Source organism: Geotrypetes seraphini, chromosome 3, assembly GCF_902459505.1.
Source record: "Geotrypetes seraphini chromosome 3, aGeoSer1.1, whole genome shotgun sequence".
Lineage (NCBI taxonomy): Eukaryota > Metazoa > Chordata > Amphibia > Gymnophiona > Dermophiidae > Geotrypetes > Geotrypetes seraphini.
In genome coordinates, this window is record NC_047086.1 from 220,484,779 (window position 1) to 220,503,015 (window position 18,237).

Sequence of the window (18,237 nt, forward strand, 5' to 3'; positions counted from 1 at the left end):
GCCTCGATCACCTGCATGGAAGCTTGTTCCAATGATCAACCACTCTCTCTGTGAAGAAATACTTTCTGGTGTCGCCATGAAATTTTCCGCCCCTGAGTTTGAGCGGGTGCCCTCTTATGGCCAAGGCCTTAGACTTAGTGGGGATGGGCGGACCCGCTATGCCTAAGGCCTGATTGGTCCAGGCTTCTAGAGCCTGGGCCAATCAGGCCTTAGGCTTCGGAGGGATGGGCCGGGAAGGGGCGGGCCTACCTCATTTCGATGAGGCGAGCCTGCCGGCTGGACGGGCAAGACCTGTCTGGCCAACAAGAAAAGGTTAGTTTGGTGGGGGGGAGGTTTGGGGGCTGTTAGCGCGGGAGGGGGGGGCGGAGGGGGTGCGTCTTCCGGCAGGAGGGATTGGGCACCCTCCTGCCGGTGATCGGTAGTGTCGGGGGGGGGCATCTTCCGGCAGGAGGGTTTGGGCACCCTCCTGCCGGCAATCGGACAGGCGGCCGCAGCCCGCTATACTTATAGCGGCAGAGAGATCCCTTGCCGCGATAAGTTTAGCGGGCCATGTCTAATCTAACCCGATTCTCTAACCAGCGTCTGTACCATGGACGCCAGTTTCAGAATCGGGGTTTAGTGTAGGCCCGATTCTGAATAGGACACCTCTCCCGGGCGTCCTATACAGAATTAGGGCCAAAAAGTATATCTGAATTCAAGCAAGCATGGGACAAGTACTTTGGATCTCTAAGGGAGAGGAGGGAATAGTAGATGGCATGGTTAGGCAGACTAGATGGATCATATGGCATTTATCTGCCTTCATTTTTCTATGTTTCTACAATGTCTAGGATTTCCCCTTTTCTCCAGTCATCTTGTATATATAGGGTTACCTTATGACTCCAGAAAAAGGAGGACTGATAGAGACATCTGGGTTTAACTTCCAATGAAAGCAAAACCCGGATGTCTCAATTTGTCCTCTTTTTTGCTGGAGCCATATAGTAACCCTATGTATACACTTCCCCCTCCGAATCTGCAGTTTCAGCATCTGCGGATTCGGTTATTAGCGATTTTAAACCCAAAAACCCATTTTAATTTTTCGGGCTATTTTAAGCCCTGTAAGCACTCCCTGTAAGCAGGTTTTCGGGGCAGGAGAGATCTTCCCACGCTTCTGCTCCGTGCAGATCACTCATAGGAAATGGCTCGAGAGACTAAGGGAGCTCAAGGCAGCCATTACCTGTGAGCGATCTGTACGGGGCAGGAGCATGTGAAGATCGCTCCTGCCCCAAAAACCCGCTAGACCACCAGGTAAGGCTTAAGGGGGGGGGGGGGGCTTACAGGGCTTAAAATAGCCAGTGGAAGCGGGGGTTAGGGCAGAACCAGCCTGAATATTATTCACAGTTTTTTAATATTCTCGGGCCGGCTCTGCCCCTAACACTCGTGGATACGGAGGGAGAAGTGTATAGCCTGATATGCAAGTTTTCCTATCCTATTACCATCCTTCTAAACTCTCTGTAATTCCTCTTTCTTCTGATTTCTAATGGCTCAAGAAAAATGTAAACCATCTATCTATTTTTTACATCATACAGTATAAGGAAATGGAAATGGATTAGGGACCAGACCATCAGGATTAATCTAAAAAGTCCCTTCCGTGCAATTGACTCTACATGACTACCACTTCCCTCTGGTATTCGCTGATAGTCAAGTCCTTGTTCATGTCATGAAGTGATTTGTGAAAACCACCGGTGGCTTTGTTTGTCTGTCAATCCCGCTGTTTTTGTAGTGCAGTGCAGAACCAGGGAGAACTGGGTTTAATTTCCACTGCAGCCCCTTGTGATTCTGGGCAAGTCAATTGCCCCAGTTACAAAATAAGTACCTGTATATAATATGTAATCCACTTTGATTGTAACCATCTTCTTTTTCAGGTTATCATTAATGAATATATGTGAGAAAGATTTGCATGCAGTGGACCTAGTGTGGATGAAATCTCTTCTAAACATATTCATTAAAGATAGCCCGAAAACGCCATTGTTAGGCCCTGGAAGACCTGGAGTGAATGCCACTGCCTTTCACCCATCTTGGCCATGCCCATAACCTAGCCATTTTCATCTACACTTCACCTCACCACCTATCTTCTGTTCTCCCTAACGTCACAGCTACATCTTAAAATGATGAGCTCTGCTTCGAGGTTGATTTGGGGTTTCTCACGCAGAGAACATATTACCCCGGCGTTAAAACAGCTGCACTGGCTTCCGGTGGTGCAAAGGGTTTGCTTTATGCTGTTATCAGTAGTACATCAGAGTTTGTATGGATGTGTTCCGTTGAATTTTCAAACCCTGTGGGAGGTGTAGCGGCCGAGGAGGTCTGAGGGTACTATGAGATTGACCTCTACGAAGGAGAAAACTGTCTGCTATGCTAAATTTAGAACGGCAATGGTGTCCGTGGCAGGAGTAAAATTATGGAATTCCCTCCCTGGCGTTCTGAGGACCTGGTCTGACTGTTTACAGTTTAGAAAAATGTTGAAGACACAACTGGATGTGGAGGCTTTTCTCAGAAACTTTGTTGGTGGATATATTTAATAAGAAATCTGAATTGTGATTATTGCATTACACTTAGGGCTCCTTTTACAAAAGTGCCCCGCACGCTAGCCGCTACCGCCTCCTCTTGAGCAGGTGGTAGTTTTTCAGCTAGCACGCTAATCCGGTGCGTGCACTAAAAACACTAGCGCACCTTTGTAAACGGAGCCCTTAGTGAAGACTGACAACATATAATTTCCTCCAGTTTTTGACGTTATCGTTTATGCTATCAGTGATTGTACTGTCTCTGAGCCATTGTGAATGTTTTCTTTATTAACCGCTTAGTCATAGGCGGTCTAGAAATTTTAGAAATAAATAACTCCTCCCACCCCACTGCAGTAGGCTCCACCCTTTACCTTTACTGCTTCTGCACACTCTCCTACAATTCTCTCCCTATACCTCCTCTCCTTCCTTTCTCTGCTATAATGCCGTCACTCCAGGGTTGAGTATACTGTACTCTGTGGCAGTCAATCAACACCAGCACCAATGCCACTGAAAAAATATATACTTTATTCTCTAGCAAAATACAGTAGAAGTGATTTTATGCAATGTATTTCTGTAAATAAAAAAAAAACACACACACACACTTGAAAGAAAAACACACAATTGAGTTTGTCCAACAGACTGGGCTTGGTTTAGAATCTGTCCAACATCGCATGATAGAATTATAATAAATATTGACTATTTACAAGAGAAGTTACATCAGCATTTCAGTGCACCTTGTTCATGAAACTAAAAAAATATTACAACTTCAGAACAGAGAGAATCCTGCTACAAAAATATTTGGTAACTTTTAGCAAAGATTGGGAAGAAAAGATAATACATTTGACAGTAATGTAAACTAAGGCTGTTTGTGAGTATGCTTATGATGAAGTATGGGGGAGGGGGGAATTGCAACTCTGGGGTTTGTCTGTGGCATGGCATAGAGAGCTTGTGCTAGTGTTTCTTTTCATATGAGATACATGTGCTTTCAAAGTTTAATCCTTTCCTTTCACATCTTTCTCCTCACCTCATCCCCCCCCACCTCATTATGCACAGGTAATATGACAAGGAAGGTTAATGTGAGAACTTGAGTTCATTCAAGTTGTTTGAGAATGGCTGGTTTTATACTTTGCTCCCAGCTGCTAACAAATTGAGGCCTGGATGCTCAAAGCTCTGGCACTAAAACAAACAGGACCAAAAAAACAGCCTTCCAATGCTCAAAGCTAATGATATGCAAATGATATGCATGCTGAGAGACTGAAAGCAAGAGGGAGGAAAATGCCTGGCCCACACGCACAAGGGTTACCTTGTGTAAGGTTACCATATGGTTCCAGAAAAAGGAAGATGGATTTAGACATCCAGGTTTTACTTCCACAATGGAAGTAAAACCTGGATGTCTCAATCTGGAGCCATATGATATCCCTAGTTTTGTGGTATGTGCAGCCGTTGTGCACATGCCCAGGCCAAACCCACATCGATGCCATCCTTCTGTGCCTTTAAATATCAAGTTTTCTTCCATTTGAAAGGCTTATATTGAAGCACAGACTACAGGTGCTAATGTGTGCTCTCGTTTCTGGGTTTGCTTGGACCTGCACACATTTGTTTCTCAGTTCCGGTACTTAAAGGCTTGCATGGGTTTCCTTCGTAGGGTTACCTTATGGCTCTAGAAAAAGGAGGACGGACTGAGACATCCGGGTTTTTTTTCTTCAATGGAAGTAAAACCCAGATATCTCAATCCGTTCTTCTTATACTGGAGCCATATGGTAACCCCATTCCTTCCACTTCTACAAGAAATCAAACTCGGCAGATTTTAAACAGAAAATCATAACAAATTACCTCTTCAAACCGTTCAATGCCAGTTCCAAGCTAGTGTAGGTTTCCAGTGTTGAGCGTAGAGAGTTGACAGAAATCCCACCCATGCCCGCCCGTCCCCGCCAGGATCCTCTCCATCCCCACATGTCCCCGTCAGGATCCTCTCCGTCCCCACCCGTCCCCGTCAGGATCCTCTCTGTTCCCACCCATCCCCGCAAGGAATTACTTCCATCCCCGCCCGTCCCCATAAAAAGCAGCAATTACTTCTGACAGGATCATCAATTCCACAGTTTCTTTTGTGTTTGCACTGTTGTTTTCCTTGTGGAATCTCTTTGGTGGAACCCTTTTTTTTGTTTTCTGTTCAGGTAATTAACTTATAAACCCCCTCTTTTACTAAGGCTGACGTGTCCATTATATTATATGGATGAACCCTGCTTCCAAAGCCTTCCATCCCCGTGGGAGTCCCGTGGGCTAGAGGGGGGTCCCCGTGGGAGACCCGTGGGCCAGAGCGGGGTCCCCGTGGGAGTCCCGTGGGTTAGGGGGGATTCCCGCAGGACCCCCGCGGGACCAACAGGATTCCCGCAATCCCCATTCCCGTGCAGACCTCTAGTTGAGAGCAGGGTTTGCTTGTGCCTTGTTCTCTGAGCAAATGACCTCAATAACATCCATCTGATTTCATTTAAATACGATTGGCGGCCATCTTTGGTGTGCATGTTTCTTCCTGCACTAAAGCCCTCTGAGCATTCTACTCCGATTAACCCAGGTGCTAGTCCTGAGCTAATCGACTCTGCCAGCGTTAGGTTCTGGGCATGGGGGCCTGAGACCTTCATTCCCCTCTCCCTCCCCCTGCCAAACCCTCCAGTATCTCCCCTCCCTCAGCTCAGTCATTGCACACTATAGGCTTTTCTCCATCATCCATATATCCTCGTTTGTTCACTAGAACTGGTGATTTTTCTGATGTGGAAATGTCCTAAATTAGTCCCTTTTGCTTCTTCGTATAGCCCGCTATCAACCTGACTTCAACAGAGGCAGTTCCAGGAGGACTCATGGGTCTGAAAGTCTGGTAGAGTAGTCCTTGATGTTTGGGAATTCGCAGGCACCTCCCTGGGTGACATCAATATGGCAGTGCCCGGGGCACTGGTAGCACCCAGAGCAGGAATCCCAGTGCCGGCAGCCTCCATCCTCCATCCCTGCCTTCACAAGCACTCGTGCAATACTTGTGTGTTAGTGCAGTTCAAGCAACTGACGTGGCAGCACCAGTGAAAAGTGCAGTTGCATCTCTCGGTGACCTGCTCTGACCGGGTCCTGTACCCTCGCCCACAGCAGAGCAGCTCACAGCCATCCAGAGCCAGAGAGGAGCTGTTACAGGTGCGCCCTGCAGTGCCCACGATGCCCGTCTTACCGCTGTACGTACAGAAGTTTGGTGACTTCTCAAAGTAGACCAAGTCCTGGACAGAAGGCGGCTTGTGTGCTGGATTCTCCGGTTCCAGGTGGTACATGTCAGCTCTGGATGCCCGGTTGCTGCCCTTGTTCCCATAAATGACCCTGGAGGCACCATCGAAGCGATCCTTCAGAAAGTCTCCCACCGTGCGGAAGGTAGGAAGTCGCATCCAGCAGGTTTTCACAGTGCAAGAGCCTGACATGCCATGACACTTACACTCCTGTCGCATCTCAGAAAACACCGTCTGGAAGAAGTGTGGTGAAACTCTGTTAGTAAATCTAGGATTTGGGGAATGGAGAACGAGTACAAGAGGAAATTTGGCATGCTGCCAGAGGCTGTAAGCCAATGTGGGTGCCAGCTGGGGCATAGTAGTTTGAGCCCACTTACAAGAATGTCCTCAGTGCTAGAATCCCAACAGGGCAACTCCCTTGGGGCAGGTCTAATGTGAGACAATGATATTATATCTGCCGACTGAGTATATTTACTCAGTTCTAAATATTTCTCTGTCTGGATACAGTGTTTGTTTAATTACCATAACAGTAAGTAAGAGATATTGGCAAGAAACAAATATTAAGAATTAAGAGCAGGTTTTCTATAAAAGTTGATGTATTCTGTCCAAAACTGCTTGTCCCACACATTTGGAAAGCAGAAGCTATGACCTCCCTTCCCCCTACCCATCGCTTTCCAATTAATTCATTTTATTGCGATTACAAAAATTGTTACCATTTTCTCACAGACTTGTCTGCAGATAGCAGCGACCCTAAGAGTCTGGCCAGATGAGCGCTGTGATTCACTGCAGAGGTTGTGAAATGAATTATTCATGTTTCCACATGGGGAAAACAGCACCCTCCAACCAACCACCTCAAGCCTCATCGTTCATGAATATGTCACAAATCAAACACTCATTCTCTCTTTGCACTCTCCCTCCCTGTTACCCTCCCGCTATACACATTTCTCCTCCCTTCCTTTCCTTCTGTCTCTCCCATTCTTATCTTGCTCACTTTTATGTCTTCTAGTTCTCCTTCTTCCCTTTCTTCTTGAGTTCTCTTTTTTTCTCTCTCTCCTTTCTTGTTGGAAGCTGATTTATCTCTGGAGCAGGGGTTCTCAATCCAGTCCTTGGTTTCAGGATACCTACAATGAATATGCATGAGATAGATTTGCATACAATGGAGGCAGTGCATGCAAATTTATCTCATGCATATTCATTGTAGATATCCTGAAAATCTGACCGGCTAGGTCTGTCCTGAGGACTGGGTTGAGAACCCCTGCTCTAGATCAATACTGTGTTTCCCCGAAAATAAGACTGTCTTATATTAATTTTGGGGCCAAAAAACGCACTAGGTCTTATTTTCGGGTAGGGCTTATTTTTTTCATGTACATGATCATTACTCCCTTCCTCTCCTTCATCCCAATTCTTCCTCTTTCCTTTCCTTCCCCCACATGTTCAACATCTTTCCTCCCCTCTCACCCATCCCCATGTGCCTTCCCTCTGCAGCATCTTTCTATCCCTCCCTCCCTCCCTCCCATCCCTTTGTGCAGCAGAATCCTTGCCCATCTTCTATCCCTCCCTCCCTCCCATCCCCCTGTGCAGCAGAACCCTTGCCCAGTTTTTATCCTTCGCTCCCTCCCTCCCATCCCTTATACAGGAGAACCCTTGAGTACCCCCTGCCGTGCAGCTGAACCCCCACTGACCCTCCATCCTTCCCTCCCATCCGAACCCCGCTGACTGCGAGCCCTACATATCTCCATCCAGAACAGCATCGGACCGGCAACACTCTAAACAGGTTGTTTCACGGCCTTCTCTTATCGAAGCCTTCTTTGTGCTGCGTTACTGATAACATCATCAGTGATGCAGCAGAGGGAATTCCCCGATGAGAGAAGGCCACGAAACTGCTCTGGAGGGAGGTATGTAGGGCTCACGGTCAGTGGGGGTTCGGATGGGAGGGAAGGATGAAGGGTCAGCAGGGGGGGGTTCAGCTGGGTGGCAGGGGGCGGGGAAGCACTGCTGCCAGCAAATCCAGGGAATAGGGCTTATTTTTAGGGTAGGTCTTATTTTCTGGGAAACACAGTAGTTCTCAAATCTGTCCTTTGGGATGCTCAGTTGATCGCAGTTTTTTAAAGAATATCCACAGTAAGAACATGCATGAAATATTTGCATAAAAAACATGGGTATAGACCTTGGATATCATAGACTGCCTGCCTTATTGTTTTCTAAGCCAGTGTTTCTCAACTCAGTCCTGGAGTACCCCCTTGCCAGTCAGGTTGTCAGGATATCCACAATAAAAATGCATGAAAGAAATTTGCATATAATGGAAGCAGTGTATGCAAATAGAGTTTATGCATATTCATTGTGGATATCCTGAAAACCTGACTAGCAAGGGGGTACTCCAGGACCGAGTTGAGAAATACTGTATCTAAGCCCTGAAATATTTACTTGCATGACTTCTGTTGTAGTCAAATATGCCTCGTGAATATCCTGAAAACCTGACTGACTAGGTGCCTCTGACGATAGGTTTTGAAACCACTAATCTGGCCAGAGACTCTACATCAGGGATCTCAAAGTCCCTCCTTGAGGACCACAATCCAGTCGGGTTTTCAGGATTTCCCCAATGAATATGCATTGAAAGCAGTGCATGCACATAGATCTCATGCATATTCATTGGGGAAATCCTGAAAACCCGACTGGATTGCGGCCCTCAAGGAGGGACTTTGAGACCTCCTGCTCTACATGGATTTTTCCTGTGGGTTTATTCACTAAAGATATTGCACCGTGATGAAAGACTATGCAGGAGGGGCTTACCAGTCTTCCTGCTTCATTATTATGAAGGTTCATCAGGAACTTCAAGTCTCGTCCTCGTTCACTGGAATCCACAAACTCCCGACCAAAGACCCTCCCAAAATCAATGTTGTCACTGCAGCCACCCCAATGCCAGTCTGGACCCCCAGCGCCCCTTCGCCTATAGTCACATGTGCAAGATTCAATAGACCCTTCAGAGCAGGACCTGGCCACTGAGTGTGTGACTCCAGCACTGGTCAAGGCAAAGATGAAGGCAGTTTCCCTGCAACCTGTAGAAGAGAAAGAATGCTTTACCAAATGCTGACCAGAGATGAACTTTCCCTGCTGATCCCACAGTTACACTGACAATAGAATTTAATACTAATCATTTCTATAGTGCTACTGTATGTCTACTGTACTGTAGACATTATATACAGGTACTTTTTCTGTCCCTTGTGGGTTCACAATCTAAAATGTGGTACCAGGGGCACAATGGAGTGACTTACCCGGGGTCACAAGGAGCTGCAGTGGGAAATGAACCCAGTTCCCTAGGATCAAAGTCCACTGCACTAACCATTAGGGCTACTCCTTCCCTCCCATTTACTGTTCAGAATTCTGATGTCTCTTCGTCAATAAAGCTGTTTTGCTTCTATTTTTAAGGAATTTTATACAAAATCAGAATTTATCAATATGTGTGTGATGCTTAATGTGGATGGAAATGCAATGATAAAAAATAAAGGCCCGAGGCTGTGAGAGTGCTGATTTGTGGATCGATTTTTCACTCCATCAAAAATTACAAAGACTACGGGACACTCGATGAAGTTACAGGGAAATATTTTTAAAACCAATAGAAGGACATTTTTTCACCCAGAGAATAGTTAAGCTCTGAAACGCATTGCCAGAGGTTGTGATAAGAGCTGTTTTAAGAAAGGTTTGGACAATTTCCTGGAGGAAAAGTCCATAGTCTGTTATTGAGAAAGACACGGGGGAAGCCACTGCTTGCCCTGGATCGGTAGCATGGAATATTGCTACTAATCTAATCTAATCCTTAGGTTTGTATACCGCATCATCTCCACGTTCGTAGAGCTCGACGCGGTTTACAGTAGGAGAAATAGGAAGGAACTACAACAGAGGGTTAGAGGTAGAAGTGTGAAGAAAATTTAGAGGACTTGGGATGCCAAGATATAAGAGTTTCCTTGATTCCTAAGTTGGAGGGAGACTTACATTTTTTGAGAAAAGCCAGGTTTTCAGATGTTTGCGGAAAACTTGGAGAGAGCTCAAGTTCCAAAGAGGGGAGGTAAGGTTGTTCCAGAGCTCAGTGATTTTGAAGTGGAGGGAGGTCCCTAGCTTTCCTTGGGTTTTGGCCAGGTACTTGGAACCTGGATTGGCCACCGTGAGAACGGGCTACTGGGCTTGATGGACCTTAGGTCTGACCGAGTAAGGCTATTCTTATGTTCTTATCTTGTCTCTGGACAGTGGTTACATGCTTGTAGATGCCTGGACAGTCAACTTATCTGACTCAAACGTAATCTTTCTGCTTGCAAGACCATTGAATCCTGAAAGGGTTTTCCTGTTTCAGCACAACGCTGCTTCAAAAGGGCCATTTTGAAAGTGTTGGTGGAGTGGATTACAGTGTATTCCAGCCATCCCCTGATGAAGTGTTGTGGCAAAACGAGGAAACCCTGTCGGGATTTTATGGTTTTGCAAGAAGGTGGATTACATTTGGGACAAATATGCTTTTTTTTTTGTTGTTAAATCTTTATTTATTTTAAAACCAGCACAAAGTGCAACATATTATCAATCAGTTAACACAAGAGACAACACTCAATTCCTTCAAATGATACAATAAATATATAACCCCCTCCCCATCCCCACCCTTCCTAAAAAGTGTAAAAACACTTAATATAATGCAAATGATCGAGATAAACAACCTTGCAATCAAATAATAAATTAATTACATATCCCCTCCCATCCACTCATCCTGGATGGTTCATAGACAACGGCGCAAAAGACAAAAACGTGCGCCGACAATTGAGCGCAGCGCGGAGGCGCGCACCGCACAAAATTACAGTTTTTAGGGGCTCCGACGGGGGGTTTTGTTGGGGAACCCCCCCAGTTTACTTAATAGACATCGCGCCGGCGTTATGGGGGGTTGTAACCCTTCACATTTTACTGTAAACTGAACTTTTTCCCTAAAAACAGGGAAAAAGTTAAGTTTTCAGTAAAATGTGGGGGGTTACAACCCCCCACGCCCTCCCACAATGCCCCCACAACGCGGCGCGATGTCTATTAAGTAAAGTGTGGGGGGTTCCCCCCCCACACCCCCCCGTCAGAGCCCTAAAAACAGTAATTTAGAGCGGCGCGCGCCTCCGCGCTGCGCTCAATTGTCTGGGCGCGCCTTTGTCCCGGCGCGCTTTTGACCTGACACCATCCTGGATGTGCAGAATTAAAGGGCAAAACTAATAATCAATTCTTACAAAATTTTGTTAATGGGTCCCAAATTTCCTTGAACTTCTTATAAAGTCCCAAATGCATTGAATTCATACGTTCAAACTTATAAGTTTGGCACAGTGTTTCCCACCAAAAACTATAGTTTAACCTTTCCCAATTTTTCCAATTCTTCATAATAAGCAGTATGGCGACTCCTGTCATGATGAGAAATAATTTATTGTTATGTGAAGTTTATTATTATTACTATTATGTTGGCTTTACTAATTGTTTATAGATCTGCTTGATACAAGATTGATTGGACAGCATTTTACAGCAGCACTTCAAGCGTTGAATGTAGTGACACTAATAATAATTACATAGTAACATAGTAGATGACGGCAGATAAAGACCCGAATGGTCCATCCAGTCTGCCCAACCTGATCCAATTTAAATTTTTTATTTTATTTTATTTTTTTAATTTTTTCTTCTTAGCTATTTCTGGGCAAGAATCCAAAGCTACTGTGCTTGGGTTCCAACTGCCAAAATCTCTGTTAAGACTTACTCCAGCCCATCTACACCCTCCCATCCATTGAAGCCCTCCCCTGCCCATCCTCCACTGGCTGGGAGGGTGTAGATGGGCATTGATCATTTTGAGACTTTTATGTTTTAAATAAGTGGAGTTTACTTTGTTGACTGATAATGAACATGAGCTGATGGCTGCCCAGCTTTTGCTATAGATGCATGCTCTATTTGTTGAGGTCTTTTTGTTTTCTTCACTTTTTTATTGGATCGGGACATTTCTATGGTATAGTGTCACTGTCTTTGTGAAGTGAATGGGAATTTCTGAAGGAAAAGGGGATAGAAGGGTGTAGATAGAGGGCTAGTATACAGATCCTGGACCTGATGGGCCGCCGCGTGAGCGGACTGCTGGGCATGATGGACCTCAGGTCTAACCTAGCAGAGGCACGGCTTATGTTCTCAATGTGTGCATCATACAGGATTCTGTAACACAAGGGTGTCCGACCTCGGTAAAGAGTTGCGCGGGGACAGAAATCCAACCCATCCCTGCCAGGATCCTCTCCGTCCCCACCCGTCCCCTTCAGGATCCTCTCCGTCCCCACCTGTCCCCGTCAGGATCCTCTCTGTTCCCACCCATCCCCGCAAGGAATTACCTCCATCCCCGCCCGTCCCCATAAAAAGCAGCAATTACTTCTGACAGGATCATCAATTCCACAGTTTCTTTTGTGTTTGCACTGCTGTTTTCCTTGTGGAATCTCTTTGGTGGAACCCTTTTTTTTTTCTGTTCAGTTAATTAACTTATAAACCCCCTCTTTTACTAAGGCTGACGTGTCCATTATATTATATGGACGAACCTGCTTCCAAAGCCGTCCATCTCCGTGGGAGTCCCGTGGGCCAGAGGGGGGTCCCCGTGGGAGTCCCGTGGGTTAGGGGGGATTCCGTGGGACCCCCGCGGGATTCCCGCTATCCTCGTTCCCGTGCAGACCTCTAGACCTCGGTCTTCGAGAGCTGCAATCCAATTGGGTTTTCAGGATTTCCTCAATGAATATGTATGAGATCTATTTGCATGCACTGCCTCCATTGTATGCAAACAGATATCAGGCATATTCACTGGGGAAATCCTGAAAACCTGACCTGGTGAGAGCTGAGGTTGGACAACCCTGCTGTAAGTGTACATGTTGATGCTTGGCAGGCCCATGTCTCACCCTGCTCCTTCGCCATGTATGCTACAGTCCAGGGCTTAGGGCAAGCGTGTATAAGTGGCACACCTTTAACAGAATTATCCCGCATGTGTTTTAGACATAAAGCACTTACTACCATTATTATTAACATTCCATTTATTAATTTATAGTCTGCCACAGCCTTTCAGTTCAAGGTGGATTACAAGCATAAAAAAGCTGGCCATTTTCCAGATGTTATGACAATTTAAGCATACCCCTTAGAATAGACATTTTCTAAAAACATACGAGGGCTGCTGAAAAGGTCTCAGCCCAGCCAAGACGAGAATGATGTGGAGCCATGAAGCTTACAAGTTATTCCACACTTTTCATATCACAGAAACAAAAAAGTGTCAAGAAAAGTGTGGAATAACTTGTAAGCTTCATGGCTCCACATCATTCTCGTCTTGGCTGGGCTGAGACCTTTTCAGCGGCCCCTCATAAGTAGACTACCATTGAAACTACAGCCTATCTTATTTTCTGTTACTACTACCTGTATTAATTTATTGTATTTAACCATGTTTTAGTTCATTTTTCCTTTTAAAGTGCCTTGATTATTATCTAAGGTTGGAAGGGGGTAAAGCAAATTCTATAAATACTTTCTCTAGCAAAATGTGCCATAAGTCCATCCCTCTGAATACGAACAAGAATTGCTGCCTTTAAAGATGACAATATCTCTGATCCCAAGAAACAATAGGCTTGTGGAGAGTTGATGTCCAAGCCGAAGGCTTTATTATACCAAATAGATAATCCACATAAAAATGGCTCAGACCTCCTGATAAATGATTTTAGTATTTCTTTATTTACTTAGGTCTTGGATCGTTGTGGACGAAATAATGAATATTATTTTTTCCTTTTAATATTTCTTTGGATGGGGGTTACCATCCATGGCTTCATATATTGTAATTCTAATCCATTGTTTAAAATGTAAAATTTGAATTAAAAAAAAAAAAAAGTCTCGGGCCTGAACCTCTGGAAACATATGGACCCAACACGATTCGTGTTTTGACACTATAGTCTTCTTCAGTACATCTCCACAGCGCAGAGGTTTACATTTTTTATTTAACCCACAAGACTGCTTTTAGGACCAATAGGGACCCCTGAAGAAGATTATAGTGGCGATGGGTCCATATGTTTCCAGAGGTTCAGGCCCGAGACATTTTTATGTGGATTATTTATTTGGTATAATAAAGCTTTCATCTTGGACATCAACTCTCCAAAAAAAACCTATTGTTTTTTTGGTCGTGTCTCCTTTGTGGAGGGATCACGGTCGACTTTCTTGTTCTGGAATATCTCTGATCCCTTCATCTAAAAAATCCCCACTTTTTCTGAGTCCAAGACTGACCTCTGTTGACTATCTTGCCGAAGACGTTTGGGCCCTGGGTGGTGGGGCAGTTCCACCTGCGGTTCCGGAACTGCCACTTACACTCCTTGATGGCGCTCTGCAGGCCACTGCTGATGCTGTGCAGGATTCCCGGATTTTGGCGAATCAGTTTCCTCTGCTTCCGACTCAGTAGCTGCAGACTGGGGTCCAAAACCAGCTGCACATTCTTGGAGTCCATTAATAAATTTGTGGAGGTGGCAACATTTACAATTCCCCTAAACAGGGCATGAAAAGAAGATCCTCATTATTTGATTATTGACTAGTTCAGTGACTATAATAGCACGGATTTCACTCTAATTAGCGAAAGCACATTTTTTTCTTGTGCAGTTAGGGCTGCCTATTGAGAAGAATTCCACACACCTTGTCGTGCCTTAGATTAGAACTTGCCAAAGCTGTCCTGGTGAATCCACAGTCCATCAGGTTTTCCACAATCAACTACATTTGCAAGTGTATTATTATAAGAACTGTACATATTCCTTGTGGCTATCCTGAAAATGTGACCAATGCTGGGATCACCTGGACAGTTTTAGGGACACGTTCTTTAGAACTTAGAAAGGACAGATGCTATCTGTTTCCCATTTTCCTGCAACCATCCTCAGGAAAGATCAGGGCAATAGAACAAGCCGTGGAGACTTAGAGAAAGGTCAGTCTCTGGCACTTGGGGGTAATTTCAGGACAGGATGCCAAGGGAAGTTCCAGGGGAAAAAAAAGTCTGTTTCTATTAAATTCTGTTGATGATACGTTTGGACCACATGGTCAGTTTTTTGATTGGTTTATAAAGGCACACATAAATGTTGGAGAAGGTGTGACTGTGTGCAAAGACATTGTAACACTAGCCCTACTCCGCTCAGACTACACTCTATGAATGCTCGTATGCAAACTGCAAAACAATTTTTCAATGCACCTAGATTTTTACAGGTGCGTACCATTTTCCACACTTTAGATAGGGTAGGAAAGCTTTATAGCAGCGGCCTCAAACTCCAAGTACTATTTTCAGGCCCTCGGTCTGTACGCAATTGTCCAGTCCACAAGTGTCCGGTGGTTGCTGTAACCTCACGCAAGCGCTCTCCTGTGTCTGTATGCGATTGTGAGGTGGAGTCCAATTGTGTGCAGATGCAAGAAAGCGCTTGAGGTTACAGCAGTGAGATGGTCAACGTTCCAGAACGTAAGGTAACCATTGGAGAAATGGTTGGAGGCAGTGCAGCTTGTGCGTGTGTCTGGTGCTGGAAGAGGTGAGAGCTCAAGGCAGTTGTGCATGCCTGTTATAACTGTTTTAATCTTTTCTTAATTCAAAGGAAAAGGAAAAATGTTAAACTTTAACTGTGAGGGCCACAGAAAAAAATAGGATACACTTGTCCCTCCGAATCTGCGGTTTCAATACCCGCGGATTTGGTTATTTGTGATTTTTTGGGGTGAAAAGAAACGCTGCATCCTGGACCTTCCCCAGCCCTTACTTGGTGGTCTAGCGGCGACAAGGGGCAGGAATGATCTTCCTACGCTCCTGCCTCATGCAGAGCCATCATCAAAATGGCTACCATGAGTTCCTGTTATAGTCTCGAGACTACAACGGGAACTCACGGCAGCCATTTTGGTGATGTCTCTGCATGGGGCAGGAGCATAGGAAAATCTATCCTGCCCCGGGTCGCAGCTAGACCATCAGGTAAGGTCCAGGATGCAGGAGGAAGGCGGGGGTGGGTCAGAGCTGCCCCTAAAAGTTATTTGCATTTTTTAAATATTCACGGGCCGGCTCTGCCCCTAACCCCCTTGAATATTGAGGGGGAAGTGTAATTGGAGGGCCGCAGAAAAAATAGTTAATGTTTTATTAAAGAAATGACAATTTTGCATGAGGTAAAACTCTTTATAGTTTATAAATCTTTCCTTTAACAAATGTATAAACTATGAAGAGTTTTACCTCAAGCAAAATTGTCATTTCTTTAATAAGACATTAACTATTTTTTCTGTGGCCCTCCAAGTACTTACAAATCCAAAATGTGGCCCTGCAAAGGGTTTAAGTTTGAGACCACTGACTTATAGTCACCTCCTGGTCAGTACTCTTAACAGGAGAGAGCATTGGTGACAGACGTTACAAAATAAATGCAGAGAATTTAATCTGCTACTGTGCTAAAAGGTCCTTTACTGGTGGATAAAAAGCCCACTCTAATAGGCAAGAATCCTTGTTAATAAAAATTATTTTCCATAGCTGCAGAATGAGGCAATGTCTTTTTCAAGACAAACTCTATAACACAGAATACTTCTTTCCTGTTTATAATTTAGCACGGAAGGGGATCAGAAAACCTTTAGAGGTCAAATAAATTAGAAGAACTAGGGTTTGAGACTCCCTGTTAGACAATTTGTGATTTTAAAATGTATTTTTATTGGAAGAGGCAGCAATAAGGGGGTGGGAAAATATTTTCCCTTATCATTTATAGAATATAAGAATAAAGTAGAGGGGTTGCCGTGTTAATCTCACTGAATACACAGAAATCAAGGTTAATAAGTAAAAACAGCAAAAAGTAAGGTGATATTAAACCTGTAAGTCAGCGTCAGCGTCCCCCCCCCCCCCCCCACACACACACGCACACACAGACTTTTCTCGATAATAAGGACATGAGAAAAAGACTCCCAGCCTGAAAAAGCCTCAAGCCCAAACAGCAAAGCTACTGGATGAAAGCCTCCTTCAAATCATTACAACAGCAACCAAAAAAGCGACCATTTTCATGTACGGCGTCTGCATCTGAGACAAACATGGGTTTTTTTTTTTGTTACATAGATCTTTTTGGACCCCTGTTCGTTTACAGAAAGTAGATAGTTCCAAGTCTAATAGATGCTGGCACTGTCATCTTGAGGTAGGGACTTTGGATCATTTACTGTACCATTGTCCCTTGATATTTGGGTTTTGGAGATCCATTTGGGGGTCAAGTGAATAAAATGTTGGAAAATCCAGTGCCATTGTCATACGATACCGTGCTATTTGGCATGTTAATGAGGGCTAAAAGCCAAATATCTTCCCAGAATAATAAACTTCTCTTTATTATGACAGGGGTTGCCATACAACTTATTATAAGAAACTGGAAAAGTTGGGATCGGTTAAATTATACTTTCTGGTGGGAATCTCTATGCCACACATTTAAAATGGAACGTATGATTGCTATACAGCAGGGACATTATAGAAAGTTAAAGGATATCTGGGAGCCATTGACAAAATTCTGTAAGGAATGACTGTTGATTTTGCCCTTTGATCATATACGTCCAGGGTGGGTGGGTGGGAAGATACTTTTAATTTGAGTGCAATTTTTGGATATGTAGAAAGGGGGGGGGGATGATATTTGTATTTTGTCATAGAATATAATTTTGATTGAATTTAAGTGCTGTTAAAATGTAAAATGTCTGTATAATATGTTGCACTTATTTTTGGATTTAAAATGAATAACGATTAAAAAAAGCAACCATTTTCAATATCTAGGGGTCCACCTCCTGGGGAATGCTATGTATATGTAGCTGGCCGTGAAAGGGGGATGAGCTGTGCACCCAAAATGAGAATGGAAAAGCATTCTGAAATGCAGGGATCTTGGGGAGCCAGCACCGAGAAAAACAAGAAAATGGGAAGGTGTTGAACTGAGTGTAGGATCTGGCTGCTGGAGACCCAGTGAGGAAGAAGACAAGAGCTGAATGGGATGCTCAGTGGGACCCTGCAAGCGGTCAGGCAGCTGTACTATATATCCGTACAGTAGAACGGATGGACCTATCGGTCTTTTTCTGCCCACATTCATGACAGAAGGTCAGAGATTCCCCCTGGAGCGTTGAAAAGATGCTAGCTGTAAAGATAATCAAAAAGGATTGTGGACTATAGATTCAGATCATATAGTAATTCAAATTCACACTATAGATTTTATTAAGTAATAAAAATTTATTAAGTACTGTATTTGGTACGGAGGTGGGTTTCAAGCCTGTGATGTTAAAAGGAGCGCAAGAGAAGATGGCTTCTTTCTCTTGAAGAAATCCCAAATATGGGAAGATTTACTCCATTATCTGAGGCTTGTCCCACAGATAAAATCTATAGTGTGAATTTGAATTACTATGTGACCTGAATCTATAGTTCACAGTCCTTTTTGATTATTTAATGG

At 44.4% G+C, this 18,237-nt stretch overlaps 1 protein-coding gene across 1 annotated transcript in view; it reads right to left on the reverse strand.

The window, feature by feature from the left end:
• Window positions 1-5,241: 5,241 nt before the first annotated feature.
• WNT1 (Wnt family member 1) overlaps window positions 5,242-18,237 on the reverse strand; it is a 40,336-nt gene continuing 27,340 nt past the window's right edge. The window contains exons 2-4 of the mRNA XM_033937623.1: window positions 14,075-14,328; window positions 8,588-8,853; window positions 5,242-6,031 (exon numbers count right to left, since the gene is read on the reverse strand). Coding sequence (XP_033793514.1) covers window positions 5,543-6,031; window positions 8,588-8,853; window positions 14,075-14,328 — 1,009 coding nt within the window. The 3' untranslated portion in view covers window positions 5,242-5,542. The remainder of the gene's footprint in view (window positions 6,032-8,587; window positions 8,854-14,074; window positions 14,329-18,237) is intronic.